This window comes from Microcebus murinus, chromosome 2 (assembly GCF_040939455.1).
Source record: "Microcebus murinus isolate Inina chromosome 2, M.murinus_Inina_mat1.0, whole genome shotgun sequence".
NCBI lineage: Eukaryota > Metazoa > Chordata > Mammalia > Primates > Cheirogaleidae > Microcebus > Microcebus murinus.
The window spans coordinates 22,463,686-22,491,343 of record NC_134105.1 but is presented as its reverse complement, the minus strand read 5'-3'; the positions used below and the strand labels follow the sequence as shown (position 1 = coordinate 22,491,343).

General features: G+C 46.6%; 2 protein-coding genes across 5 annotated transcripts in view; both read right to left on the bottom strand.

Annotated features, from left to right (window-relative positions):
* KPNA6 (karyopherin subunit alpha 6) overlaps positions 1-1,604 on the bottom strand; it is a 49,552-nt gene extending 47,948 nt beyond the window's left edge. The window contains exon 1 of the mRNA XM_012765426.2: positions 1,507-1,604. Within this exon, the coding sequence (XP_012620880.1) occupies positions 1,507-1,510 (4 nt within the window). The 5' untranslated portion in view covers positions 1,511-1,604. The remainder of the gene's footprint in view (positions 1-1,506) is intronic.
* Positions 1,605-5,889: 4,285 nt separating this feature from the next.
* Positions 5,890-27,643, bottom strand: TMEM39B (transmembrane protein 39B). Of its 4 annotated transcripts, none has more exons than XM_012765431.2 (9): positions 27,505-27,642; positions 25,696-25,822; positions 24,947-25,166; positions 24,280-24,363; positions 23,803-23,957; positions 13,129-13,465; positions 11,841-12,028; positions 8,148-8,268; positions 5,890-6,337 (listed from the first exon to the last, which is right to left on the bottom strand). In XM_012765431.2, the coding sequence occupies exons 1-9, from the start codon at positions 27,506-27,508 to the stop codon at positions 6,095-6,097; spliced, it is 1,479 nt and encodes a 492-aa protein (XP_012620885.1). In that variant the 5' UTR covers positions 27,509-27,642; the 3' UTR covers positions 5,890-6,094. The 4 variants fall into 4 exon arrangements, with proteins under 4 accessions (XP_012620885.1, XP_075852152.1, XP_075852155.1 ...); XM_075996032.1 differs by lacking the exon at positions 5,890-6,337 and adding an exon at positions 6,344-6,694 and having other exon boundaries at positions 27,505-27,643; XM_075996037.1 differs by lacking the exons at positions 25,696-25,822; positions 27,505-27,642 and adding an exon at positions 24,480-24,562 and having other exon boundaries at positions 24,947-25,034.
* Between the last annotated feature and the right edge of the window lie 15 nt (positions 27,644-27,658).

Sequence of the window (27,658 nt, the reverse complement as noted above, 5' to 3'; positions counted from 1 at the left end):
CTCCACACACTGTTATCTTATTTAGTCCCCATATAGCTTGATAATACTGCCTCTCCCCTCCTTTCTAAGGATGAGAAAAGGCAGGCTCAGAAAGGAATAAAAACATATATGGACTGTACTAGAGGCTATCCATATGCATTGTTGCATTTGATATTTAAGTGACTTCTCTGAATGAGGGCTAGGAGGTGGCAGGCCCAATTATAATCCCAGATCTGATTCTAAAGTCATTGCCTTGAAGCTCAAGGTATTAATTTGTTTCCCCGAGGATCAGAGATCTTACAAAATTCAATTCCAGAATCTCATTTAGCTCCCCAAAACACAATAGTTGGGTTTAGCGATTTACTCTAGATTTCAGTTTCATTCAGACTAAAGACTTCAAAGTGGACGCATACGCAAAAAGCACCTTTACAATACTAAGGTTAAAAGCTTTCTTCCCCTTTCTTGCAGCCCAACCACTAGAGGGCTAGATCATAAAAAACAGCAGTTATAAACTAGGGCTCCGGAGTAGCCACTGTGTGACCTTGGGTAAGTTACTTTACCTCTCTAAGCCTCAGTTTCCTCATCTGTAAAATGAGAATAATGATAGTATCTTACCTCATTAGGCTGTACAAATTAAGTAAAACAAGACATGGAAAGCAATCAAAACAATGCCGGCACAAAGAAAGAGCTTAGCAAATTTAACAGCTTTTATTGCTGTGAAGGAACTACCACTGCTGATTCTGTCTCTAAGTCCAAAGACTTGGCCATCGTATTCTCTCTGAGCAGAGGCCTTGCCAGCCAGAGTCCCCTCAGAAAGATCAACAGGTCTTATCGTTTCTCCTAGCCAGGGCCGGCCCAGAAACCTTAAGTCCTCAACCTATATGTGGCCAAGAGGTCTTGGGCCTTTGGTTATCAACTACTACGAAGGCTGTCACTTTGAGCCCAACCGAACCACACTATTTCCGCCCCAGCTGTTAGTTCTCCCTGCTTTCAGCTGCCTAAGCTGCCCTCGGCCTGGCTGCCCCTGGTTACTGGCCTGGAGGTGATTCGCCTGGCGTCCCCTCAACAGATGACTCTACCCTGCGACGTGGGTAGGACTTCTCTGAGTTCAGGGAAGCCACTGAATCTAGCCAAGACACGCATCGGCCAAACACAAGCCAGAAGGCTACCTTAGCGTCGCCCAGGCCTACCGCTGGGAGCCCGTCCCCCAGCCCAGTCTGGGAGCAGGGTGGAGAGTAGGCTCCTTTCTAGCTCCCGGGCACACGTGAGTTCCTGCCAGAGGCTACCACGTGGGGGGCTTCAGGCGTGCCAAGGTGTCCCCGGAACAAGCCCCCAAGGACTGCTCCCCGCCCGGGCCCTAGCCCGGCCCCAAACTGGCCTGAGGGGCACTCCCGGCTTGGCTTCTCCCCTCAGACCTACCTAGAGGGGATTCAGAAATCTTAAGCAGACCAGAGATAGACTCTCGCCAGACCCCAAGCCCCAAGACTGCCTGAGCCCTGATACCAATTGCCTGGTTTCCTTACTCACCCATCGCGGCTCCGCTCGCTCAGACTTGGCCGCGGCAGCGGCGGTAGCTTCAGCAGACAATATGGCGGATCTGCAGGACGGCGGCCCGAAATGGACAAACCAGTTAACACCCAACCTTGGGACGAAACGCGTTCCTGGCCCCACAGCCTACGTTACACCGAAGGCGGGCACTTACAGAGATCACAGCCGGTAAAGGTAGGGAATGGAAGTAAAATTTATATAAGGAGTGGCTGGAGAGAGACTGGGAGGAATGCTTACGAATGGTCAGTGTGTCTAGGAGTTCTCAGCTGTTTCTGCTATCATTTCTTCTCTTTTTTCTTTTTCGCTGGCAAGTTTGTGGAGCAATATTTCTTTATAGTGAAGTCTCCTCCCTCAGAAACGTATCCCTTCCTTTTGTAGTTAAAACTATGATCTAAAACAATGGTAGATAAAACAGTTATAGACCCTGAGCTGAATATGCATAAGGAATCATCTGGAGAGGGGAAGTGACTTGCTCAAGGCTATATAACGAGGATAAAGAAGTCAAGACTAAACCCCTTTTTTCTGACTGAGCCTACCACCGGTGGCTCTAGTTAACAGGGCAATCTTATTGGGAGATAAGAATTAGAAAAATTGGCCTGGCGTGGTGGCTCACACCTGTAATCCTGGCACCTTGGAAGGCCGAGGCGGGAGGATTGCTCAAGGTCAGGAGTTTGAAACTAGCCTGAACAAGAGTGAGACCCCGTCTCTACTAAAAAATAGAAAGAAATTAAATTGGCCAACTAAAATATATAGAAAAAAATTAGCCAGGCATGCATGGTGGTACATGCCTGTGGTTCCAGCTACTTGGGAGGCTGAGGCAGAAGGATCACTTGAGCCCAGGAGTTTGAGATTGCTGTGAGCTAGGCTGACTCCCCGACACTCTGGCCTGGGCAACAGAGTGAGACTCTGTCTCAAAAAAAAAAAAAAAAAAGAAAAGAAAAATAATGAGACTGTGCAGTATAGTTGACAGCGATTTCACAACCATTATTTCATTTATCCTCACAGCAACCTCCTTGTGGGCAGGGGTTGGTTCTGTATTGCTCATCACCCTAGCATGTAGCACAGAATCTGGCACATGGTATATGCTTGGTAAATATTAATAATTGTTGAATAAACAAAGGAATGAACGGCACAATGACTTACACAGAGCAAGGGATATGATCTCCCCTTTTATTTTTTTTTTATTTTTATTTTATTTATTTATTTATTTATTTTTGAGACGAGTCTCGCTCTGTTGCCTAGGCTAGAGTGAGGTCAGCCTAGCTCACAGCAACCTCAATCTCCTGGCTCAAGCAATCCTTCTGCCTCAGCCTCCCAAGTAGCTGGGACTACAGGCATGCGCCACCATGCCCGGCTAATTTTATATATATATATATATACACATATATATATATATATTAGTTAGCCAATTAATTTCTTTCTATTTATAGTAGAGACGGGGTCTCGCTCTTGCTCAGGCTGGTTTCGAACTCCTGACCTCGAGTAATCCGCCCGCCTCGGCCTCCCAGAGAGCTAGGATTACAGGCGTGAGCCACCACGCCCAGCCTCCCCTTTTATTTATTTATTTTTTTGGAGACAGAGTCTCACTCTGTTGCTCCAGCTAGAGTGCCATGGTGTCAGCCTAGCTCACAGCAACCTCTAACTCCTGGGCTCAAGGAATCCTCCTGCCTCATCCTCCCGAGTAGCTGGGACCACAGGCATGTGCCACCATGCCCAGCTAATTTTTTCTATATATTTCTAGTTTGCCAATTAATTTCTTTCTATTTTTAGTAGAGACGGAGTCTCACTCTTGCTCAGGCTGGTCTTGAACTCCTGACCTTGCATGATCCACCTGCCTCGGACTCCCAGAGTGCTAGGATTACTAGTGTGAGCCACCACACCCGGCCAATCTCCCCTTGAGGCTCTTAGTGTTTGTGTGCCTTTTGTTTTATTTTGTTTGAGACAGGCTCAGGCTGAAGTGCAGTGGCCCATCATAGCTCACTATAACCTTGAACTCCTGGGCTTGAGTGATTCTCCCATTTCAGTAGCTGGGACTACTTGCATGGTCTACCACACTTGGCTAATTTTTTTATTTGTTTGTAGAGATGGGGTCTAGCTATGTTGCTCAGGCTGGTCTAGAACTCCTGGCCTCAAGTGATCCTCCCACTTCAGCCTCCTAAAGTTCTAGGATTACAGGTGTGAGCCACCTTTTGAATCATGGAATTTATGTCGGGTATATATTAGGCCTCCCTTTTTTCATAATGACATGCTAATCCTCCTGTCCCCTACTTCAACACACAGAGCCAGGATATGTCTTTAAGACATTGAGGAGCGCCCTATCTTTTGAAGCATAAGAAACCTGGAATCTGGTCCCTAGGGTCTGCCTTAACAAATTGCCAATTCTGGTTGTGTGCCTGGCCCATTAAGAAAAACAACTCAGGCCAGGTGTGGTGGCTCACGCCTGTAATTCTAGCACTCTGGGAGGCCGAGGCAGGAGGATCGTCTGAGCTCAGAAGTTCGACCAGCCTGAGCAAGAGCAAGACCCCTGTCTCTACTAAAAAATAGAAATTAGCTGGACAACTAAAAAAAAAAGAAATATATATGCCAGGCAGGGTGGCAATGCCTATAATTCCAGCTACTCGGGAGGCTGAGGCAGGAGGATCACCTGAGCCTAGGAGTTTGAGGTTGCTGTGAGCTAGGCTGATGCCACGGCACTCTAGCCTAGGCAACAGAGTGAGACTCTGTCAAAGGCAAACTCTAGGACTCAAGGTTAGCAAAGAGAGCACGTTTCATTTCTCTTCCTACTGCTATTGGTCAAGGTGAGACCTCATCACTCTCCTGGTCTATTTTGCCTACCTCCTTGCTGGTCTCCTGCCTCCAGACTCTCCCACTCCCATCCACTATCTCCTTAAAGTAGAGACCTTACAGTGTTCCCCCTCTGCTTAGCAACTTCCTACTGCCTGCCCTTAGGTAACGTCCAAACATTCAAATCTGGTACTAGACTGGTCCTTTTCAGCTTCTTGGGCCACTCCGCACTAGGCAACCTAGGCTCCAACCATATTTGGGGAACCACTTTTACCCAAATATATTCCTGTCTTCTCGTGTCTTTCCATGTGCTATTCCCTCTGCTTGGAATGCAATACCCTCCCTCCCCCAAACCATGTTCACTTTCAAGACCCAATTCAACTACCAGCTCTTCGGAGCAGCCTGTCTTTCCAGATACACAGGGTATTGTCCCCTCTGCTCCCACAGTGCCATGAATACTCATTTTCCTTAACATTTCACATCCTAATTTGCTCATATGTCCATCCCTCTCTGTTGTCTATGGGACAGTGTCTTCCTCATCTTTATAACTATCCCAGTGTCTAGCACAGTCCTGCCTCAACAAAGGCACCAAAAACATTTGTTGGTGTCTGTCTCCCATACACCACTGTGAACTCACCTGCGTGCCCTGTGGCCAACAAGGGCTTAAGGAATGTGGGCTGAATAGCTGAGAATGGCTGTGATGGTCTGCATTTCCTCTCCTTCCAGCCCCTGAACCCTCCACCCTATGCCTATAAGAGCCAGTGACACTCAAGCAATTGGCTCTGCTCACATACACATCCTTGCCAGCCTAGGGCCCTTGGTCTTCCTTGATCCTGCCTCTGCTTATCTTCCCCACCCCCCTTTCCTGCTCTAGGAACCACATTCTGCTTACCCTCCCCAAAACACATCAGGATGTTCCAAATCTACATGCTGGCGATGATGGGATAGTGGTGAGCATGGCCGCCTTCCAAATCTGTGCTATTGCATATGTCTGTTTCTCTCATTGAAATGCCTTTCCCCCTCTTGTCCACCTAGGAAGTGGCTAATACAACTCAGATGGGAACTACAGGCTGGGACTATAGGCACATACCACCACACCTGGCTAACTTTTCCATTGTTTGTATAGATGGGGTCTTGCTATGTTGCCCAGGCTGGTTTTGAACTCCTGGCCTCAAGCGATCCTCCTGTGTCAGCCTCCCAAAGTGCTGGGATTATAGCCATGACCAGAAATAAATTTATTCTCAGCTCTGCCAATTCTATGGGCAGATCACTATAACTCTCTGAGCTCCAGTTCTTCATCTATGGGAGTAACAGCACTTACCACCTAGGGTTGTCACAAAAGTTTGATTACGGCAAGGCCTGAAACACAGAGAACAGCATCTGGTATATGTGGCAAGCATTCGGTTGGTAGCAGCTGTCACTGCTACCATGGCCTCTGGTGCCTCCTCATCTCCTCTCCAATGGAGAAGGCAGAGCCCAGAGGCTTCAGAAGCCGCATGTGTGGCTTCCTAGCCCAGAATCCCACACCTCTACAATGTGCTTCACAGGCAAGAAGGGAAAAAACCACAGGACACAGGCTTGTTGGGAGTATAAAAATAGGACTTTTTTTTCCCTCATTATCACATCAATTATCAAAGAAACAATACGTAACAAAAATACAAAGCTCTGGTGGATTTTTTTGTCTTTTTTTTTTTTTTGTCCCCTACCCTCTCCTCCCCAACAGCCCCTTGCCAGGGAGCCCCTGGCCGAAGCCTGGATGCTGTCCTTGAGGTCACCCTAGGGCTCAGGAGAACCGGTGGTCCAGGTCTCTCTGGGGACTGGCCGAGTACGAGTAGGCCTTGCCCAATACCAGGCGGTCCCGAAGCAGTTTGAAGAAGGCATAGTAGTTGCTGAAGAGGATAAGAGCCAGTGAGATGGTTTGGTGCCACTTTTCAGAGGACATCAAGGAGTACAGCTGGTAGACAATGACAGCGCCCTCCAGCAGCAGGAGGATGTTCAGGATCCGCAGGGGTTTACTGAAAAAGAACTGCCAAGAAAAGGGTAGGCATGGGCTAGAAGGTATGCTCCAGAAAGCTGCCTCTTGGATTGGGGGTTCAGGGTAGGCCAGTGAAGGGGACAAGCTCTTGGGACCCCATGCAGACTTGGGTGAAGAGGAAGATTTTGTTGTAGGGTTGGGCGTGGACTCTGCCACTTCATCTGCCTTTGCTTGTGGTGTTCCTCCTGGGAGGACTGCCGCTTCCCACGTAAATCATTTAAGATCCTCTTCAACTTCTACCTCCTCCAGGAATCCTTTTTTGAGAGGTATTACTTGTTCTCTCAAACTCTTTTTCTGGTCTAAAACCAACACCTTTTTTATATGTCATCCTCCTGGGTGTTATTGACCCTGAACAAATGAGAAACTTATGACATGGGCATGGAAAGTTATTATAGACTCTACAGCTTGAGTTACCTAATACTTCATGTGTAGCATCCCTAGCTAGGCTGGAAGCTATCAGGGGACATGGCAACACCTCACTCTTATCTGGGGTTTCAGGGCAAGGTAGAGGATAGGGAATCAAGAAAAATTTTTGATCAGTTGTTCAAAAGAGTCCTCGATGTCTAGGGATCTCGATTCTGCAGGGGCCAAGGTACCTAAACCTCAAGAACTGCTTACAGGATAGGAGGAGAAGTGGCAGGAGATGAGGGTGCAAGAGACCAGATGCAAAGCTCAGTTCTGCATCCGATAGGCTGCAAGACTTTGGACAAATCCCTCTCTGAGTCTCAGATTTCTCAACTGTGAAATTAAGATATCAGCCTAGATCACTGATTTCTCAAACTGTGTTTCTTAGAGCCCCAGGTTTCAAGGGGGTCCCTTAGGGCTGGGCACTGTAGCACACACCTGTGACCCCAGCTGGGGAGGCTGGGGCAGAAGAATCACTTGGGCTCAGGAGTTTGAGACCAGCCTGGGCAACATAGCAAGACTCCCATCTCAAAAAAAAAAAAAAAAAAATTTAAAATAAGCTGGGTATGGTGGCTTACGCCTGTAATCCTAGCACTCTGGGAAGCCGAGGCAGGAAGATCACTTGAGCCCAGAAGTTGGAGGTTACAGTGAGTTATGATGATGCCACTGCACTCTAGCCTGGGTGACAGAGTGAGACTCCCATCTCAAAAAAAAAAAAAAATTAAAGTTAAAATAAAAAAAGGGAGGTCCCTTAGGAACTACTGCAGGGGTGAGCAGGAAGTGAAGAAGGTTCTAACTCCTTCAAATACAGCAGTGCCATGAGGTCCTATATATCAGACTTTGGTCTCTGTTTTGCAAAAAAACGATTTTGATAGTAAAACAAATAAAATGGAGACCACTAGCCTAGATGATTTTGAGCAGTCCTTTCCATGTCTGAGTCAGGAGTTGTTACCATTAGTTCCCAAGTATTCAAATAAGAGAACAAGTTAAACTCTCTAAGCTGATTTCAGTATCTGAAAACAGGATAGCCCTGACATTTCTCTCACATATATGGTTCAGGGGAAGACTGAACAGGAGGGTATATGGAAAGGGCTTAGTGCCTGGCACTAAATAAGGAATGAGATAGTTATTATTTTCACTGCCAAGAATTCCCTTTTTAATTGTATCATCTTCTCTCCCTCCATCCAATGTTTTGAAAGATCTGTTACTGAATGAGCTGCAGTTATTAAGTAACAATCCGTATGGCTGTCCTTCTGCTGTGTGTGTGCATGTCTTCTTTGGATCTGGGAAATACCGAAAATACCCTTCTCTTGCTATGACATCACCTTCCTGCCCTGCTGATCCTCCCACCTTCTAGATCAGGACCCACCCCTCCTTCCCAGGGGAAGAGACTCACGTGGAACCGGAAGTGGGAGACATCAGAGGGGATAGCCACATTGTAGTGGCCCACTGCTTTGTAGACGTTCTTGCTGTGCTTTACCAGCACGCCCTGCGGCCACATGCATTCTTCAGTCCACCTGGAGACACAGCCCAACAGGGCACCTTAGCCCCAGCTCACCCATGAACGGGGGCACCAGAGATTGGGCAAGGGGTGATCACCAGGGCTCTACTCCCATTTCTATCATTTAGACATAGTGACTTTCCTTTTCTTTTTTTTTCTTTTTTTTTTTTTGAGACAGAGTCTCGCTTTGTTGCCCAGGCTAGAGTGAGTGCCATGGCGTCAGCCTAGCTCACAGCAACCTCAAACTCCTAGGCTCAAGCAATCCTTCTGCCTCAGCCTCCCAAGTAGCTGGGACTACAGGCATGCGCCACCATGCCCGGCTAATTTTATATATATATATTAGTTGGCCAATTAATTTCTTTGTATTTATAGTAGAGACGGGGTCTCGCTCTTGCTCAGGCTGGTTTTGAACTCCTGACCTTGAGCAATCCGCCCGCCTCAGCCTCCCAAGAGCTAGGATTACAGGCGTGAGCCACCGCGCCCGGCTTGACTTTCCTTTTCTGGGTCCTAGCTGCCTCCTCTGTAAAATGGGGTAAGAACCATGAGAAATTCACCACACTGGGAGTCAGAAGGTCTAGGGCTGACACTACTTACTGAGGGATTGTCAAGAAAATGCTTTTTCCTCTCTGCATACATGTGCTTTATCTGGTCTCACATCTAGACTCCAACTGGTCCACCACACAACTGCCTGAGTGGTCTTTGTAGAATACCAAGCTGAGCCTGACCTTGCTCTGCTTAAAACCCTTTAAAGGCTTTCCAGTGCCCTTGGGGTCAAGGCCCCAAGGATTTGGCATGGCCTTTTAGATCCTGTGTGGCTTCCACAACTCCTGCCACACAGCTCATGCTCAAGCCACTCAGAACACTTTCCAATTCCTCCAGCATACCATATTGCTTCACATCTCTCCGTAAGCCAACTGGGTTGCCCTTCCTGATGCTTTATCTTTCTGGTAAGCTCTTCATCATCTTTCAAAACCCAGGCTCCTCCAGAAAGCCTTACTCAAACTCCCCAAAGTTCAGCATCCTTTCATTATTCTCTGATTCTCCTGCCACATTCCCTGTTTGTCATTTATTTATTTCCCTGTCTGTATCCCCTCACTAGGCTAGAAGCATGTCTAGAAGGGTGTCTAATTTATCCCAGTGTCCTCCGAGCACGCCACAAGACCTGGCACAGAGAGGGCCCAGTGAGCATGCGAATGAGATGGCAGGAACAGAGCAAGCATTCTTCCAATGTCTTATGAGATCTCCCAGGAACCACAAAGATCCCAGGCTGAAGGACTGAGAATCACGGCCTAGAAGCAGCCCCCTTCTCAATCTCATGCTCTTCCCTCATTGATTCATTCATTTAAAAAATAGTTACCATGTTATACACAACAACGTGGATGAACCTCATAGACAATATGGTGAATGAAAGAAGCTGGACACAGGAGTAACTAGTGTACAATTTCATTAATATGAAGTTCTAGAATAGGCAAAACTAACCTATGGTGGAAGAAAGCAAAAAGTTGTCTTGGGGAGAAGAAGTCACTGTGAAGGGCCATAGGGAAGTTTTCTTAAGGGTGGAAATGTCCTATATCTTGATAGGGGTGGGTTACATGAGTGCATAAGCCCTTATCAAAACACAAAGAATTACATACTTTAAGGTTTGTACATTTCACTACATGTAAATTTTGCTTTAAAAAAAAAGACTACGTACAAAAAACACAAAAATCCACAGTGTATCTATTATAAGCCAGGCACTCTGGCATGAATGAGAAGATAGCTGAGTGCTAGTCAGGTCAGGCCCCTGACCTCCAGCTTTTAGTTCTGGAATGGCAGGCAGGTAACCAAGCAAACACAGCAGAAAGCAGTAGGTGCAATGATCATGGTATTATGGGGCACTAACAGGAGAGGAAGGGCACCAAATCCATTCTCAGTGGTCAGAAAAGTGTTCCCAGAGGAAGCAAAGTGCTAAAGGATGGGCTGGGCGCAGTGGCTCACACCTGTAATCCTAGCACCCTGGGAGGCCGAGGCAGGCGGAGTGCTTGAGGTCAGGAGTTTGAAACCAGACTGAGCAAGAGGGAGACCCCATCTCTACTATAAGTAGAAAGAAATTAATTGGCCAACTGATATATATAGAAAAAATTAGCCGGGCATGGTGGCGCATGCCTGTAGTCCCAGCTACTTGGGAGGCTGAGGCAGGAGGATCCCTTAAGCCCAGGAGTTTGAGGTTGCTGTGAGCTAGGCTGACGCCATGGCACTCACTCTAGCCTGGGCAACAGAGTGAGACTCTGTCTCAAAAAAAAAAAAAAAAAAAGTGCTATGGATGAATGGGAGTTAACCAGGAAAAGAAGGATGGAAAGACCATTCCAAGCAAAAGACATATCATGTGCAAGCGCTTGGATGCAGAAGCGCATAATGCACATGAGGACCCGAGGAGGTCTGGTTTGCTGAGAGCACAGTAAGAGTTAGGCATGGTGAGAGATGAGGCAGAGGAGGGCAACAGGACCCAGTCCATCAGCTAAGAAGCCACGGAAGCACCACAATGAGCCATGGACAGGCTTATCCTCATTTTCAACTGTGTTCTATCTTTCTACTCCTCCCTCTCCTCAGAGCCCAAGGCTAAGCCAAGCCTCCTTCTGGCCCATTTGGCAATGCCCAGTCCTGTTTCTGGACCTCCTGGACAGAGCCCAAAAGGGACCCTGACTGCACGAAGGGCCAACACCAAAGCTTGGCACCCGTGGGCTTCCTTTGCATCCCTGCTCCCTGGTGGGGCCTCCTCTCTGCCAAGCCTTGTCCTGGACTCAACACTCAGATGTGCTTCAGAGATGGTCCTGGACTTGAGTAGCTTTCAGTCTAAAGGGGGAATACAGGCAGGAAAATTGGTAAAACCTGAGGTAAAAAGTACTTTGATAAAGGGCTCCTGAGCAAGGTAACTTCTGCCTCTGCTCTGGGTACAGTGCCATCCTGCAGCTAGCCCTCTTTCACCCAACTCATCCTATTTGTATACATGGCTACCTCCTTCACCAGACTGTGAACTTGTTAATAATCTTGCCTGTCATTTCCTCCCTGTGGCCCTTCCTCCTTGGCCAGCGTTCACCATCTGCTAACACAGCACCATATCCTGTCACCAGAGCACACCTCGAATGGGTCTCTCCATTGTTCAAAATTCTGTCTCCCCTTGGCCTGTACGTCAAAATCCAAGCTCCTTTGCCTGACACATAGCACCAGGCCTGGTGTGGACTAGGTAAATGAGTGCTGACGGAGTAGAAGACCTAGCGATTGCATGGATGAGTGAGCAGGTGAGAGAGAACTGAAGCATGAGCAAGTCAGTCCATGAGTGAGTAAATAAGTGAGTCAATGAATGGGAAAGTCAGTGAGTCCATGAATTTACCACCTGTTCCCCTTCCATCTTCCGTACATTGCAAGTTACCCAAGGACAGGGGGCCCCATTGTACCCCACTCTGGACACATAGCTTGATACACAAGACATGCTCAATAACTATTTGCTGAATGAATGAGTTAAGCAGCAAGTAGGTGAGTGACTCCAGATACTGACCAGGCAGGCTGGGGTTGGGCAGAGCAGGGCAGGACAGGGGTTGGGCAACTCACGGGTGCTGCAGCACGTTGGAGCATAGCGCTGGGTCCACCTTCTGCCAGCAGCCCAGGTGTGCGGCAGCCTTGTGCAGCAGGTCGCAATAACTGGCAGGCAATAGGTGCTGCATGAGGATCACTGAGGTGCTGATGGACACCAGCAGGAAGAGTTCGCAGGACCAACGTTTGTCATAGTAATGTGTGTTCTGGGGGTAACAGGAGGTGGGTGAGGCCTGGGATACCCCTAATGGCCTCGTTCCCCTCCATTTTCTGATTCCCCCTGCCTCAGAGTATAGGACAGTCCCAAGGAGAGCCAGGGTAGCCTGAAACCAAGACTCAAACACCTAACAAAGAATGCTTAGACCCTGTGTCCACATGTCAGTTTTCTACAAAGAAAAACTGCTCCCACTGCCCCCTACTCTAAGCTAGAGCAGAGGCCCTGAATTCAAATCTTGGCTCTTCCATTTTTAAAAAAGAGTTAAGTACAAGATCAGTCTCCCCTCAAGTTTAAGAAATGAATTTTAACAGTTTTAATAAAAACTCCAGACTATAAACACATAGGCAAATACAAAGGGAAGGGTAGGCAAAAAAAAAAAAAAAATCTTGGCTCTTCTATTGATTAACTTTGTGACCTTGGGCAAGTCATTTAACTTCTCTGTGCTTTAGTTTCTTCACCTGTTAAATGAGGATAAGACCAACCACTAACCACCTCTGAGAGGCATTAGAACAATGATTATAACACTCATGAAAGCTCCTGGCATGTTGTATGTAGTTGCTTAGTAGATATTAAGTCCTCTCAACCTCAAACCATTCAGTGTAGTCCACCCTGCAGATGTTTCTAGCCTACTGCAGCTGAGGTGATACCTTCCCAGGAAGTCATATAAATAAGAAAAGAAAGCACAGACTTTTGGGGTCAGTCAGATCTGGATAAATCCTGGTTTCCCCACTTAATAATCAGGAAGGATATTGCAACATGCCTGTATCAAAATAGCCACTGAAATATAAAGTCACGGCTCTTTGTCATCAAATGTTATGAACAACACCATGTCTCCCTCATTGGCTGGGTGACCTTAGGCAGGTCCTTCTTTCAGTGAGCCTTGTTCTGCACTCTAAAATGGAGACATACTAAGTGACTAAGGCCAGGGAAAAAAAATAAAAGTAAAAATAAAATAGAGACAGTAGTCACTCTAGCTCTCCAGAAAACAGATCAAATAAATCTCATCCCAGACAGCAGAGGCAGTTAAGCAAGCAGGAGCGCTCACAAGGTCGCAGCTAGGCCCTTCCCCCCCTGGGTTGAGCTACGCACCTTCACAAACCAGACAGGCACAAAGGCCACGTAATAGGCACTCAGCATGGAGCTGACCAGCACTTCCTTCATGCGCCAGTTGAAGTCCATCTTGAGGAACTCTACCTCGCTGCGGATGAGGCTAGGCGACAGGCAGCAGGCATGGGTGGGCATGGCCTCTGGGCCATAAAGCTGTCTCGTGTGCTGCTTCCATGTCTCCCGCAGTGTCAACAGGTAGTCCCGGCTCTTCGCCAGGCCACTGACCGCCTCCCGGGGCCCCATGGAGCCCATGTGGCTGAAGAGGCTCGTCTTGCGGAAATCACAGTTCAGCTGCAGAAACGGAATGTACATTCCAAACCTGCTGGGAAACATGATGGTGAGGGCAGGCCTGCCCTCGGGCCAGGATCCCAAACCTCAGCCACTGAGGGGAATCTTCTTTCCTCCCTGGGCCTCAGCTCTCCTGGCTGCTCAGAGGGGAGCCACCGCGCCCGGCGTATATATATTTTTAGTTGGTCAATTAATTTCTTTCTATTTTTGGTAGAGACAGGGTCTCGCTCAGGCTGGTTTCGAACTCCTGACCTTGAGCAATCTGCTTGCCTCGGCCTCCCAAGTGCTAGGATTACAGGCGTGAGCCACCACACCCGTACACAAAAAATACACAAAATCTTGTGTGTATTTTATAAATCTACCCCCCTTTCCATCCATCCATCCTCCCATCAGATGGTCATTCAACACATGTATGCCTAGCACTGGGGACACAGTGGGAAGCAAGAGAGAAGTCCCTGCCCAGTCCAGCAATGATGAGCAATAATAACAGCCCATATTCACTGGGCACAGCCTATGTTCCAGGCACTGTACTAAATGCTTTTCCTGCATCCTCTCTTTTCATAAGAACACTGTGCATTTGGTATTGTTATTTTTCTCCTTTTCAGCTGAGGAAGCGGTGCCTCAAAGAGGTGAAGTAAATTCCCAAAGGTTACAAAATTGTAAGAAAGAAAGAGAGCCAGGCTTCAACCCAAGAACTGTCTGGTACCAAAGATCAAGACAGATATTCAACAAATCATTAAGAGTAATTAATTAAAAGTGTACACAATGCCACAAAAGTAGAAGCTGTTACTGGTACACATATGAGGCAGCTCTTTAGTTTATAGAGGAGGGCAGTTGAAAAAGAATTATTATGTGCCAGGCACTAAAATGGGCTTTATTTTTTTTTCTTGAGATAGAGTCACTCTGTTGCCCTAAGTAGAGTGCCATGGCGTCAGCCTAGCTCACAACAACCTTAAACTCCTGACCTCAAGCAATCCTCCCACCTCAGCCTCCAAGAGTACTACCATGTTTCCCTGAAAATAAGACAGTGTCTTATATTTATTTTTCTTCAAGAAGATACCTTAGGGCTTATTTTCAGGGGATGTAGTCTTTTTTTTAAGTATGGTACAACAATCTACATTTATTCAAATATAGTTAAGTCGTCTTCTTCTGGAATATCATCATAGTAAAATGGCAGCCACAGCTTTCCTTCTTCCCCCTGGGGACACACAATACCTAAAGTGGACGTCCCGCTCCTCACTTCACTGAGACTTTCCCCTCAAAGCCTCAGCTTGCATCACACACAGGATGGGGGAGCCAACCTTGTTGGTGGGGCTGCCCACACCTTTCTGGTCAGCTCTGGGATAGTAGCTGTCACGATGTGGCAGATGAGAAGGGCTGCTCGTCTTCTTTATCGCTCCACGAGGAAAGGAGATGCATGGGTTGTGCAGATATGCTGCGTAGCCACGCCCATCACTAGATCTTATTTTCGAGGTAGGGCTTATATTGTGGAAATGCCCAGAAATCCTGCTAGGGCTTATTTTATGGGTAGGTCTTATTTTCGGGGAAACATGGTAGGATTATAGGTGTGAGCCACTGAGCCTGGCCTAAAATGGGCTCTTGAACAAAATAAATCCCTTCTCCTGAGCAGCACCTGTAGGGAAGGGCTGGAACAAATTAGTAAAAGGTTTTTGTTTTTAGAAACAGGGTCTTGCTCTTGTCACCCAGGTTGGAGTATAGTGGCCTAATCACAGCTTACTGTAACCTCGAACTCCTGGGCTTAAGCAATTTTCCTGCCTCAGCCTTCTGAATGGCTATGACTACAGGTGTGCGCCACCATGCCTGGCTAATTTTTTTATTCTTTGTAGAGATGGGGTCTGCCTATGTTGCCCAAGCTGGTCTCAAACTCCTGGGCTCCAGTGATTAGCTCCTGTCTTGGCCTTCCAAAGTGCTGGGATTATAGGCGTGAGCCACTGCACCTGGCCTCAAGGGGTTTTTTGAGTGTGTGACAAGTACTGTGTGAGATGAAAACTAGATGGACCCATACCCTGGAAGAATAATTATAAAAAGTGGGTAAGTGCCAAGCATAGTACATGGCATATCACTTTTTTTTTTTTTGAGACAGGGTCTCCCTATGTTGCCAAGGCTGGTCTTGGACTCTAGGCCTCAAGTGATCTTCCCACCTTAGCCTCCATAGGTATGAGCAACCATGCTTGCAGTAGGTTCTTTTATAAATATTCCTCTTTTTTTTTGTCACCTTGAAGCCTCTCAATTTCTCTAGGTCCCCAGAATTACAGAGCCCCAGAAGGGTTCCTAGGCTGCCCCCAGGAGTTAGGGCCAATGACAATGCTACATTTCCTATCAACAATAATACTTTCTTTTCCTTTTTTCTGGGATTTCAACAACGGATATGAGTGTTCCAGGGCAAGTAACTTAGCCTCTTTGGATGGGTATGCTACCATCCTTCTTGGGGTAAGGTTAAATAAGATAACTTAGAGAATTGTGGTCAAGAGCATAACTTGTGGGGTCAAATAGGCCCAAATGAAAATCTCAGCTCTGCCACTTACTAGCGCTGTGATTTAGGGCAAGAGAACTATGGGCAACTCTCTTGAGCCCAGAATTTGAGGCTATAGTGAGCTATGGTTGTGTCACTGTACTAAAGCCTGGGCAACAGAGCAACACCCTGTTTCTAGAAAAAAACAGAAAAAAGAATCTCCTTGGCTTTGCCTCTAAGAAAGACTGCAAAATCAGGCATGGTGACTCACACCTGTAATCCTAGCACTTTGGGAGGCTGAGGTGGGAGGATTGTTTGAGGTCAGGAGTTCAAGACCAGCCTGAGCAACACAATGAGACCCCATCTCCACAAAAAATACAAAAATTATTTGGGCGTGGTGGCCTGTGCCTGTAGTCCCAGCTACTTGGGAGGCTGAGTCAGGAGGATCGCCTGAGTCCAGGCATTTGAGGTTGCAGTGAGCTATGATGATGCCACTGCACTCTACCCCAGGCAACAGAGACCCAGAGACCCTGTCTCAAAAAAAAAAAAGGAGGCCGGGCGCTGTGGCTCACGCCTATAATCCTAGCTCTTGGGAGGCCGAGGCGGGCGGATTGCTTGAGGTCAGGAGTTCAAAACCAGCCTGAGCAAGAGCGAGACCCCGTCTCTACTATAAATAGAAAGAAATTAATTGGCCAACTGATATATATAGAAAAAATTAGCCGGGCATGGTGGTGCATGCCTGTAGTCCCAGCTACCCGGGAGGCTAAGGCAGAAGGATCACTCGAGCCCAGGAGTTTGAGGTTGCTATGAGCTAGGCTGACGCCACGGCACTCACTCTAGCCTGGGCAACAAAGCGAGACTCTGTCTCCAAAAAAAAAAAAAAAGGACTACAAATAGGTCCTATGATCAATTATTTAGTGACAGTAAGTGACTGCTCTGACAGGTCAGAAGTTAGAAGCAGCTTCATACCCAAGATAACAAGATTCCCTCCCACTCTCTCCACCCAATGCATGACTATATAAAAGTAGAAAATAAATCCATATCAGCAAAAAAAAAATAAAATAAAATAAAACAGGAGTGTGGGTCACCAGATTTCGACAAATTTAGAAAGCAGATGGAGACATGATGACAGACGAAGAAGAAGCCATCGTCTAGAACAGTGCTTTCCAACAGAAATATAATAAGAGTCACGTAATTTAAAATTTTCTAGCAGCCACATGAAAAAAAGAGAGGAAATTGTTATATTCTATTTTACTTAACCCAACACATACAAAATATTATCACTTTAACATATAATTTTGTTTGTTTATTTAAGAGATGAGGTCTCACTCTGTCACACAGGCTGGAGTGCAGTGGTGCACAGCTCACCACAGCTTCGAATTTCCTGGTCTCAAGGCAATCCTTGTACTTCAGCCTCCCAAGTAGCTGGGATTATAGGCATAAGCTACCATGCCCGGCAATTTAAATTTATTAATGAGATGTTTTACTTTTTTTCTTTTTTTGTACTAAGTCTTCAAAATCTTGTGTGTATTTTATAATTAGAGCACATCTAAATTCAGACTAGCCTATTTCAAGTGCTCAATAACCATAGATGGCTAGTAGCTGCTAAACTGGATGGCATAGGTCTAGAATATGCCATGTGAGGACTGTACTGGAAGTGGGAACTTATCTGCCCAGAGTGACCAAGAGAGACTGGCTTAAAATGGGCATCTTTGATAGAAGGTAGAAGTGAGAAACAGGGTGAATAAATGGGATTAAACAAAGATCCACATTTATTTATTTATTTATTTATTTATTTTTGAGACAGAGTCTCACTTTGTTGCCCACACTAGAGTGAGTGCCATGGTGTCAGCCTCGCTCACAGCAACCTCAAACTCCTTGGCTCAAGTGATCCTGCTGCCTCAGCCTCCTGAGTAGCTGGGACTACAGGCATGCGCCACCATGCCCAGCTAATTATATATATATATATATATATATATATTAGTTGGCCAATTAATTTCTTAGAGTAGAGACGGAGTCTCACTCTTGCTCAGGCTGGTTTTGAACTCCTGACCTTGAGCAATCTGCCCGCCTCAGCCTCCCAGAGTGCTAGGATTACAGCCGTGAGCCACCACACCCAGCCAAAGATCCACATTTATTTATAAGAGTCAGTCCCTTTATTCCCCTACTCACCCCACATGCCCCACCCTGAAGGATTCTTCTCTAAAGATATTAAATAAACTGTCTGAGAATTGAGGTCTCTAACAAGGGCATCTTAGAGTAATATCCCGCCCCCTTTCTGGCCTATGGAGGCCCGCAGCCTGACAACTAGCACCTCACTCACTCATCTTAAAGCAAAGCCTGCCAGTCAGTATGTCTTGCTCATGTACTTAAAATCCCAGTAAAACTGCCTACTCACTTAAACAATGGCAGAAGGAGAGAAGATGCACTCCTGCTACTCAGTCCTTCATTCTTAAATAAATAGACAACCAAAGAAACCAACTATACTTGGAAAACTAGCAGCATGAAACAGAAAAACTGACCCCAGTAGAAAGACAAAATTCAGAGAAAAGAAGAGATTTTAAAAACAAGAACAAGGCCGGGCGTGGTGGCTCACGCCTGTAATCCTAGCACTTTGGGAGGCCGAGGCAAGCAGATTGCTCAAGGTCAGGAGTTCGAAACCAGCCTGAGCAAGAGCGAGACCCCATCTCTACTATAAATAGAAAGAAACTAATTGGCCAACTAATATATATAGAAAAAATTAGCCGGGCATGGTAGCTCATGCCTGTAGTCCCAGCTACTTGGGAGGCTGAGACAGAAGGATCGCTTGAGCCCAGGAGTTTGAGGTTGCTGTGAGCTAGGCTGACGCCATGGCACTCACTCTAGCCTAGGCAACAAAGCGAAACTCTGTCTCAAAAAAAAAAAAAAAAAAGAAAAGAAAAAGAAATATATATACAAAGAATTAGCCGGGCATGGTGGCGCATGCCTGTAGTCCCAGCTACTCAGGAGGCTGAGGCAGTAGGATCGCTGAGCCCCGGAGATTGAGGTTGCTGTGAGCCAGGCTGACGCCACGGCACTCACTCTAGCTAGCCTGGGCAACAAAGTGAGACTCTGTCTCAAAAAAATAAATAAATAAAATAAAATAAAAACAAGAACAGGATGCTATGAGAAAGGAACAATCAGAAAACAAGAAAAAGGCCTTAGAGATGAAACACACGATTGCTGAATAAAGTCTAGAAGATAAAATTGAGGAAATCTCTATAAAGCCAAGGCAGAGAGAGAGAGACAGAGAGAAACAGAAAGAGAGAGAGAGGATGAGGAGAGGAGGGAGGGAGGGAGGGAGAGAAAGAGAAATGGAAAATATAAGAGAAAATAAAAGACAAAGAGATGACCAATCTATGAGGTCTAGCATTGATTAACAGAAGTCCCAGAGAGAATAGAGAAAATGGAGAGGAAGATATATCAAAGAAATAATAGAAGAAAATTTCCCTGAGCTAAAGAAGTACCCAAATCTCCAGGTTAAAAAAGTCCTAGAGTACTGATAGGATGAATGACAGAAGTTCCACACCAGACACATTCTTGTAAAATTTGAAGTAATTAAAAGATAAATAGAATACTCCTCAGTGCTTTTAGAAAGGAAAAAAACAAGTCATCTACAAAGGAATTGGAATCAAACTGGCTTTAGACTTCTTACCAGCAACACTGGATACTAGTGAAAACCGAACAGTGTCTTCAAAATTCTTAACTTGGAAATCTATATTCAGCCAAACCACCAATCAAGTATGAGAGCAGAATAAAGACATATTTAGACATGCAAGGACTCAGAATGTATACACCTCCTGAATACTCATTGGTAAGGCAATTACCTCATAATGCACTCCAGCAAAATAAGGGAGAAAACCAAGAAAGAGGAAGACATGGGATCCAGGAAACAGTGGATACAACCCAGGAGGGTGAGGAAGGGAAGTCCCAGTTTGAGAGCTGTACAGCAGGCCTAAAAAGCAACCACTCCAGACTGGAGCAGGAAGATGGAGGGCTCCAGGAAGGATGTCTTTGGGGGTTAAAATGGACTCCAGGCAACAGGTAGCCTGACTGAGAGGCTGGATAAATTTGAGGATATGTTGAAGGCCCATCATTCTTTCATCACAAGAAAGGCAATTAGAAACTCCAAGAAAAATATAAAGCTACATAAGAAAGTTTACAAACTAAATATGAAGCAAACTAAAATGGGACATGATTTTAAGCAATTGACGGAATGTGAGTAAAGAGAAACTATTTGACTTGACACTAGAAACATTCTTTTATAAGAGGCCCAAGATTGTGACTCAGTAACTATAGAGAAGGAATGTCATCTATGCACACTACTGGGCCCTGCAGTGAATGATATCTTCATACCCATAATTATATCAAAGCTACTTACTGGTTTTTAATTTTGAGAATGAGCCTTAGAGAAAGAATGGAAGACTTAAATATGGTTATATAGGAGAATGTGAATGTCAAGCTTGACAACATAAAATTAAAGCTTCTAGGAAGTGAAAGGAGGAAGAGGGAAGTAAAGATGGATGAGTAGGGTACCTAATATTCTTGTCTTACATGAAAGAAATTCAAGATACTATTGTTGATGAAATAAAAAGTATAGGCATACTTATAATACTGACAAAGATAACCAATAGAAAACTAAAAATAACAGCTATCAAATATTGGGAACAATAGGGATTGGAGGATGAGCTAAATCTTCATTTGTCATTGCAAGGAATATGTGTGTGCATGCATGTGTGTGTGGTATGCTTGTATATGCATAGAACATTTATTTCCAGGATATACAAGAAACCAGAAACACTGGTGATTACCTCTTGGAAGGAAAACTGGATGGCTGGGAGGCAGCAGTCAAAGGGAGACTTTTTCACTCTATACTCTTAGACCATCTGAATTTTAACCATGTAAACCTATTATCCAATTATAAAATCAATAAATATATTTTTAAAAAGAAAAAAACAAAAGCATAAGGATACTAGAATTATGGGGATAACTCAAAAAACATAAAACCAGAAAGTGAAGGAGAGTGCTTCTGAAGAGTGGGACTAAAAATTTGGAGGGTGGGTTAGAGGTTAATGCTTTCCATTATAAACTTTTTAGCACTATTGGATTCAATTTACAATGTAGTTAATAAAATTTTTAAATTAAATAATAAAAAATAAAGCAAAATATGGTGATATCTATCTACATCCAAGTAGAATAGACTCACTAGTTAATAACCATAAAGTGTCAAATTAAGCCACTACTGAATTTTAAACAGTACAACCCTTTTGAAGGACAATTTGTTAATATCTATGAAAAATGCAAATGGATACATCTTTTGGTGCAGTAATTTGCTTCCGGGAATCTGCTGTACAGAACTATAGGACACATGTATAAAAATGTGTGCAGGCCAGACGCGGTGGCTCACACCTGTAATCTTAGCACTCTGGGAGGCCGAGGCAGGCGGATTGCTCAAGGTCAGGAGTTTGAAACCAGCCTGAGCAAGAGCGAGAACCCATCTCTACTATAAATAGAAAAAAATTAATTGGCCAACTAATATATATAGAAAAAATTAGCTGGACATGGTGGCGCATGCCTATAGTCCTAGCTACTTGGGAGGCTGAGGCAGCAGGATTGCTTGGGCCCAGGAGTTTGAGGTTGTTGTGAACTAGGCTGACACCACGGCACTCACGCTAGCCTGGGCAACAAAGCAAGACTCTGTCTCAAAAAAAATAAAATAAAAAAATAAAAATTAAAAAAAAAAATGTCTGCAAAAGAATGTTTCCTGCCTCATCGTTATGAATAAGGAAAAGCTAGGAATAAGTTAAAAGTTCACTAGTAGAAGACAAATAAATTGTGAAAATTCTACTATACTATGGAATACTATGAGGCCATTAAAAAAAATGAGGCAGGACGGGCGTGGTGGCTTACACCTATAATCTTAGCACTCTGGGAGGCACAGGCAGGAGGATTGCTCAAGGTCAGGAGTTCAAGACCAGCATGAGCAAGAGTGAGACCCCCACCTCTAATTTTAAAAATAATAAAATAAAATATAAAAAAATAAATAGTTAAAACAAATGGGCAGACTCTTACGTATTGCCATAGAAGAATATCCAAGTTATATGATTATGTGAAAAATGCAGTAAATTGTGTAACATCATGCTTAGTATAATCCCATTTTTGTTCTTAAAAAAATCGTGTGTACTTATACAGAAAAAAATTTGGAAAAATATGTGGCCAATAATCTATTTTTCTGGGAGAATGAGATTACGTGGGACTTTCATTTTCTATGTTAAAAGTATCTATATCAGGCCAGGCACGGTGGCTCACGCCTGTAATCCCAGCACTCTGGGAGGCCGAGACGGGCAGATTGCTCGAGGTCAGGAGTTCGAAACCAGCCTGAGCAAGACCTAGACCCCGTCTCTACCATAAATAGAAAGAAATTAATTGGCCAACTAATATATATAGAAAAAATTAGCCGGGCATGGTGGCACATGCCTGTAGTCCCAGCTACTCGGGAGGGTGAGGCAGGAGGACTGCTTGAGCCCAGGAGTTTGAGGTTGTTGTGAGCTAGGCTGACACTACGGCACTCACTCTAGCCTGGGTAACAAAGTGAGACTCTGTCTCAAAAAAAAAAAAAGTATCTATATCAGATGATAAACTATCCATGCTTTCCAAAAATCTTTTTAAAAAGCTTCTATAAAGTTCAATGTTTTTATAAAACACTTGTCCACTCTTGTAATTAGAAACTAAAGGATGGGTGAGGTGGCTCATGCCTGTAATCCTAGCACTCTGGGAAGCCAAGGTGGGAGGATGCCTTGAGCTCAGGAGTTCAAGACCAGCCTGAGCAAGAGTGAGACCTGTCTCTACTAAAAATAAAAAAATCAGTTGGGCACGGTGGTGGGCGCCTATAGTCCCAGCTACTTGGGAGGCTGAGGCAGGAGGATCGCTTGAGCTGAGTAGTTTGTAGTTGCAGTGAGCTATGATGACGCCATTGTACTCTATGTGGGGTAACAGAGTGACACTCTGTTTCAGAAAAAAAACCCAAAACACTAAATATAATTGAAGCAAATAATTGAAACAAATGTAAGGAAGCTCCCATGCCAGTGCCTTTTTGGTCATGCAGCATAGAAAGGGAGAAAATGTCCAGCTCTGAAGCTTCCCAGGGAGCAGGGGTGCCCCAAGCTAAGGAAGTCCATGAACCAGAAAGCCCATGGTTGGATAATGACTGTTAATGCCCAAGCAGCCAGGAATAGCCAGATTGGGCACCTTACCAAAGTCCTCCCTGATTCTAAGCCAGAAAGGGGCACTCCTGGGCTCTTCTCAGATACTTTGCATCCTCAACAATCTGGGTTCTGGTAAGATGGAGGGAGTGAGCAAAACAGACACAAAGACAGACATACACACGTGCATGTGCAGACACACACATACACACATATATGCTTCATGCAGAGACACCACAGAGACATGCAAACATGCAGATGGCTTGCCTGCACACAGACCCTAGGAGGCACTGAAGGATTACACAAACACTGAGATACAAAAAGAGAGACATAGAGAAAGGGAAAGAACCACAGAGAGAGGAAAGGAAGAGTGAGGGAGACAAAGCCCGTGCATTCCCCCTCGGGAACATTCCTGTGGGATATACACACAGATCTGAGTCCCATTCTGACCTCTCCCTCAGTAGGAGCTTGAATAAATTATGCCGCCTCAGTTTCTTCTGCAAAAGAAGGCTTATCATCCTAATCTCAGGGGGATGTTGCGAGACAACATGTGAGGATATTGTTGCTGCCTACCTCCAGTCTTACAGATATGGAGGCCTGGTGACCCAGCCACACTCAGGGCAGAGGTCAGGACCCAGGTGCTAGGCAATGAGGGGTGAAGTAAAGGGTACTCACGGATAGCAGAGGAACAGGAGGTTCAGGAAGGAGTAGGTCCTGAAGAGGTGGATGAGGGATCGGCACAGACTCCAGCCTGTTGCCGTGAGAACGGTGAAGCGGGTGAGGAACAGCAGGATGGAGCGAAAGAGGGAGACCTTCCCCCTCTGAGAAGCCTGGGTCAGGGCGAGATAGGACGGGATGGGGCCTTGGATGGAGGCCACAGGGCCTGTGCCCAAATCCCACCCAGCATGGCCTGTGATCCCACCCAGGGAAAGGTGGCACAGCAGGCTGGGCAGAACCTGGAAAGGTGAATCCTCCTTTCTGATGCCCAATAAACTCCAAGAGCTGACAGGATGTGTTTAATGTTCTTCAACCAAGTCCAAAGGGAGCCCCAAGGAAATACCTCAGGGTTGAAGGGCTGGGTGTATCACATTGGCACCCCCAGGGGGAAAGGGGAGTCCCAAAGTCCCTGGCCAGCCTCTAGGACCCAATCACCTCCTTCACGATGGACCCAATGAAGCGGCGGCCCAGAACAATGGTGGTCACCATCAGCAAGTTGAAGTCGATCAGGTGGAAGTTCTGTCAGGGGGCAGAGGCCTGGGGGTCATGTGGGCCCCTTGCCCATACACAGGCTTTTCTCATACCCGCCTCCCCCTGCCCAGTCCTTTCCACAGAGACTGTCCCCATTCTCTGACCTTCATCTGCCTCCAGCTGAGTCAGGCCAGGAAATTACCTAGAGGAGTAGAACAGGACCCAGAGAAGGGTAGTGGGACAGTCCCTGGGGATAAGAGAGTGGTGTGTGAGCCCTCCTGCTCTGATCACCCATGCCCCTGTCTCTGCACCTAATCTTCTGAACAGAGCTCTTTCCACCCCTTGAAACACTCATGTATGCCTGTGGTTCATCTCCCCTATAGGACTTAAGACTCTGAGCTCCTTTAGGCAAAATCTGTGTCAGATTCATCTCTGCAACCCTTCAATGCCCAATGTGGTACTAAGCACACTAGGAGCATTTAGAAATCATCAGTTTCCTGTTCCTTCTACACCTTCCATGCTCAGCACACACAGGGCCAAGTGCACAGTGGTGTTTGGTAGGGTTATGCTAAATGAAACCAAACGTCTCACACACACACATACACAGAGCTGGCCCGAGCTGGGTACCTACCAGGGATGTGTGGGAGGGTGGGTGGGAAGGTGGATACCACCACACTGTCTTGTAGATGTTGATGTAGTGGACGAAGAGGGCTATTAGCTGGCAAAAGAACAGCTGCAACTCAAACAGAATGCTGGCCTGGACTGGCAGCTCAGGGATCTTGCAATGCTGTAGAGGCACGACCGTCTGGGTGGCCAGAGGGGGGCTGGAGAGCCCTGTCCCAGAACTGCTCCTGGGGATGGGGAGGGAACAACATCAGAAGCTGACCTGAGACCCCTACGACAAAGGGCTTCTGAGGCACAGGATTGTGGAATAGATCAGAAAAGCAGCTCATGGCAAGAACGGAAACCTCATAATCTTGCTGGTCAGACAAAGAAGGCAACAAAGTCTTTTCCTATCTCTAATCTTATTCAGGTCTTCCAACACCCCTTAGGAGGGAAAGAAATATTATGTTCATTTTACACATGAGGAAAATGAGGCCTAGAGAGGACAGGCAACTTGTCCACAGCATCAGCAAAGCCAGAACAGAGCTGTAATTGGAATCTGGGCCTTTGGGCTTACACTACCACATCCCACTGCATCTGTCCAAGTGACCACCTTCAAATGAGCTCCTTCAGAGTCTTTTTTTCGGCTGCTCACTTCCCTCTAAGCCCCCACCTGGCATCTAAGATATCACATCCTAGAACCCAGTCAGGTAGAGTCTTGTCCACACTGCCCCTGGGAACCCACAGTGAGGGGTGAGAGACAGAGAGGTGGTTTACCTGGTGCGGGAACGGACACTGGTCACCGATGCACTGGAAGTGTGGCCCCCACCAGAGCCCCCCGAGGATCCTGGCTCACAGAGTGGATTTCGGCAGTAAGATGTCCTGTTGGGACCTCTTCGTCCTCCTGTGGGGCTCAATGTAAAGCATATCCTCAAGCCAGGGGGCATCATATATCAAGAATAATAGCAATGATACTGCTACCAATCACTTGGTATACCATTGCATCATCTAATCCACACTGAGCCTCCGCCTACCTCTTCAACCTCATCTCCTACCACTCTCTGCCTCACTCCCGCCCACCCCCCCGCCCCCGCCATGCTCTAGACATCTGGGCCTTTCTCTCAGCAAGCCAAGCTTCTGCTGGCTCTTGCATTTGCTGTATCCTCTGTCTGGAGAGCCCTTCTCTGACTTCCATTTGTGAAGTAGCTCTCCCCATCATTCTCTATCTTATTTCTCTATCTTATTTCCACAACAATTCACTCTCTGAAATTATCTCATTCGTTAATATGCTTACTGTCTCTCCTACTAGAATGGAAGGTCAGTGAAGTCAGTAATCTTATGTCTTTTTCACTGTTGTATCCCTACCCCTTCTACAGCAAAGTATTTTTTTTAAAAGCAAAGTATATTTTGATGAATGACTGAGCCCAGCAAGGTAGGTTTTTCACAAATTAGGAAACTGAGCTTATACTGTGTCACAGACAGTACTGGGGCTAAGTCCTGTGCTCTCAGTTCTGGTACACACTGGGGCCCATTCAGATACAAGTTTCTGGAGACTTATAATTTTAGACACTTTTGAGACAGCTTTTTCTTCCAGGGCCCCACGATAAAGCTCAGCGGGCAGGACCTAGGGCCTCAGCACGGGATCAGCGATATGGCTTGGAGAATGCTATGGTTCTGGACCCGAAACTTGGACCCACAACCTTTTCCCCTAGGCTTAGCAGTCTAGCCCAAGCTCCCGTGTACCACCTTGCCCAAAGGTCCTGCACGAAACCCCTAAGCACCTAACCAAAGTAATAACCTGTTCATACCTCCTCACAGCAACACAGCAGCCTCCACTCACACACACATCAAGCCCTAGCACCTCAGCTCGTAAGCTCTTCCCTCACGTCTCCAAAAAGTTACCTGTCCAGTAAGTGGCTCTGCCCTCACCAAGCTCCCAGACCAGAAGCTCTCTTCATACACTATTATACTTGGCTTAGAAAACCCCACACAAACACCCTAGTCCAGAAGCTCTTCTCACACCCACTCTCCTCTCTTTAGATGCTAAGCACCCACATAAAGCCCCTCGGCCCAGAAGCCCCGCCCACACGCAACTGTCAGCCCAGAAACCCCGCCCACAAGCCAAAGAAAGCCCTCCCGGCCCTGAAGCCCCACTTCAGAATAGGCTCCCTTAGTCTGACAATTCTCCCCGCCCCACCGCCTCCAGTATAAGCCCCTCCAGCCCAGAAAGTTCGCCCCCGCACAAAAGCCTTCAGCCCAGAAGCTCCGCCCTTAGCACGAAGGCAACGCCCACCAGTAGTTCCGCCCCTATTTCTAGCCCCGACTAGCGGGTCCTCGCCGAAGCCCAAGCCCCTACAGGCCTTCGTTTTAGAGGCCCCGCCCAACACCCAACGTCCCGCCCCCAAAGCAGAGGCCCCACCCCGCAAAACCGACAGGAGGGGGCGGGGTCCCGTCTGCGCCCGCATCCCCTCCCCCTCCTCCTCCCCTCGCTGGGATCCTGTCCGCGTGGGGCAGCAATTAGCCACTTGGCCCTCCTAACCCCCACGCCCGCTCGTTCCTAGGCCGAGCCTGATCCACTCTGCTCACCCATCTCCTCCCCCGGCGCTCTCTGCTTCGCCGCCGCAGCTCCTGCGGGCAATATGTCGGAGGCGACGGCGGCCGGGAGAGGACTAACCGCCGCAGCCCAGTCCGCGGGTATCAGCCGCGCGCTCCCGCCTCACCGCTAAATTTGCATACAAGG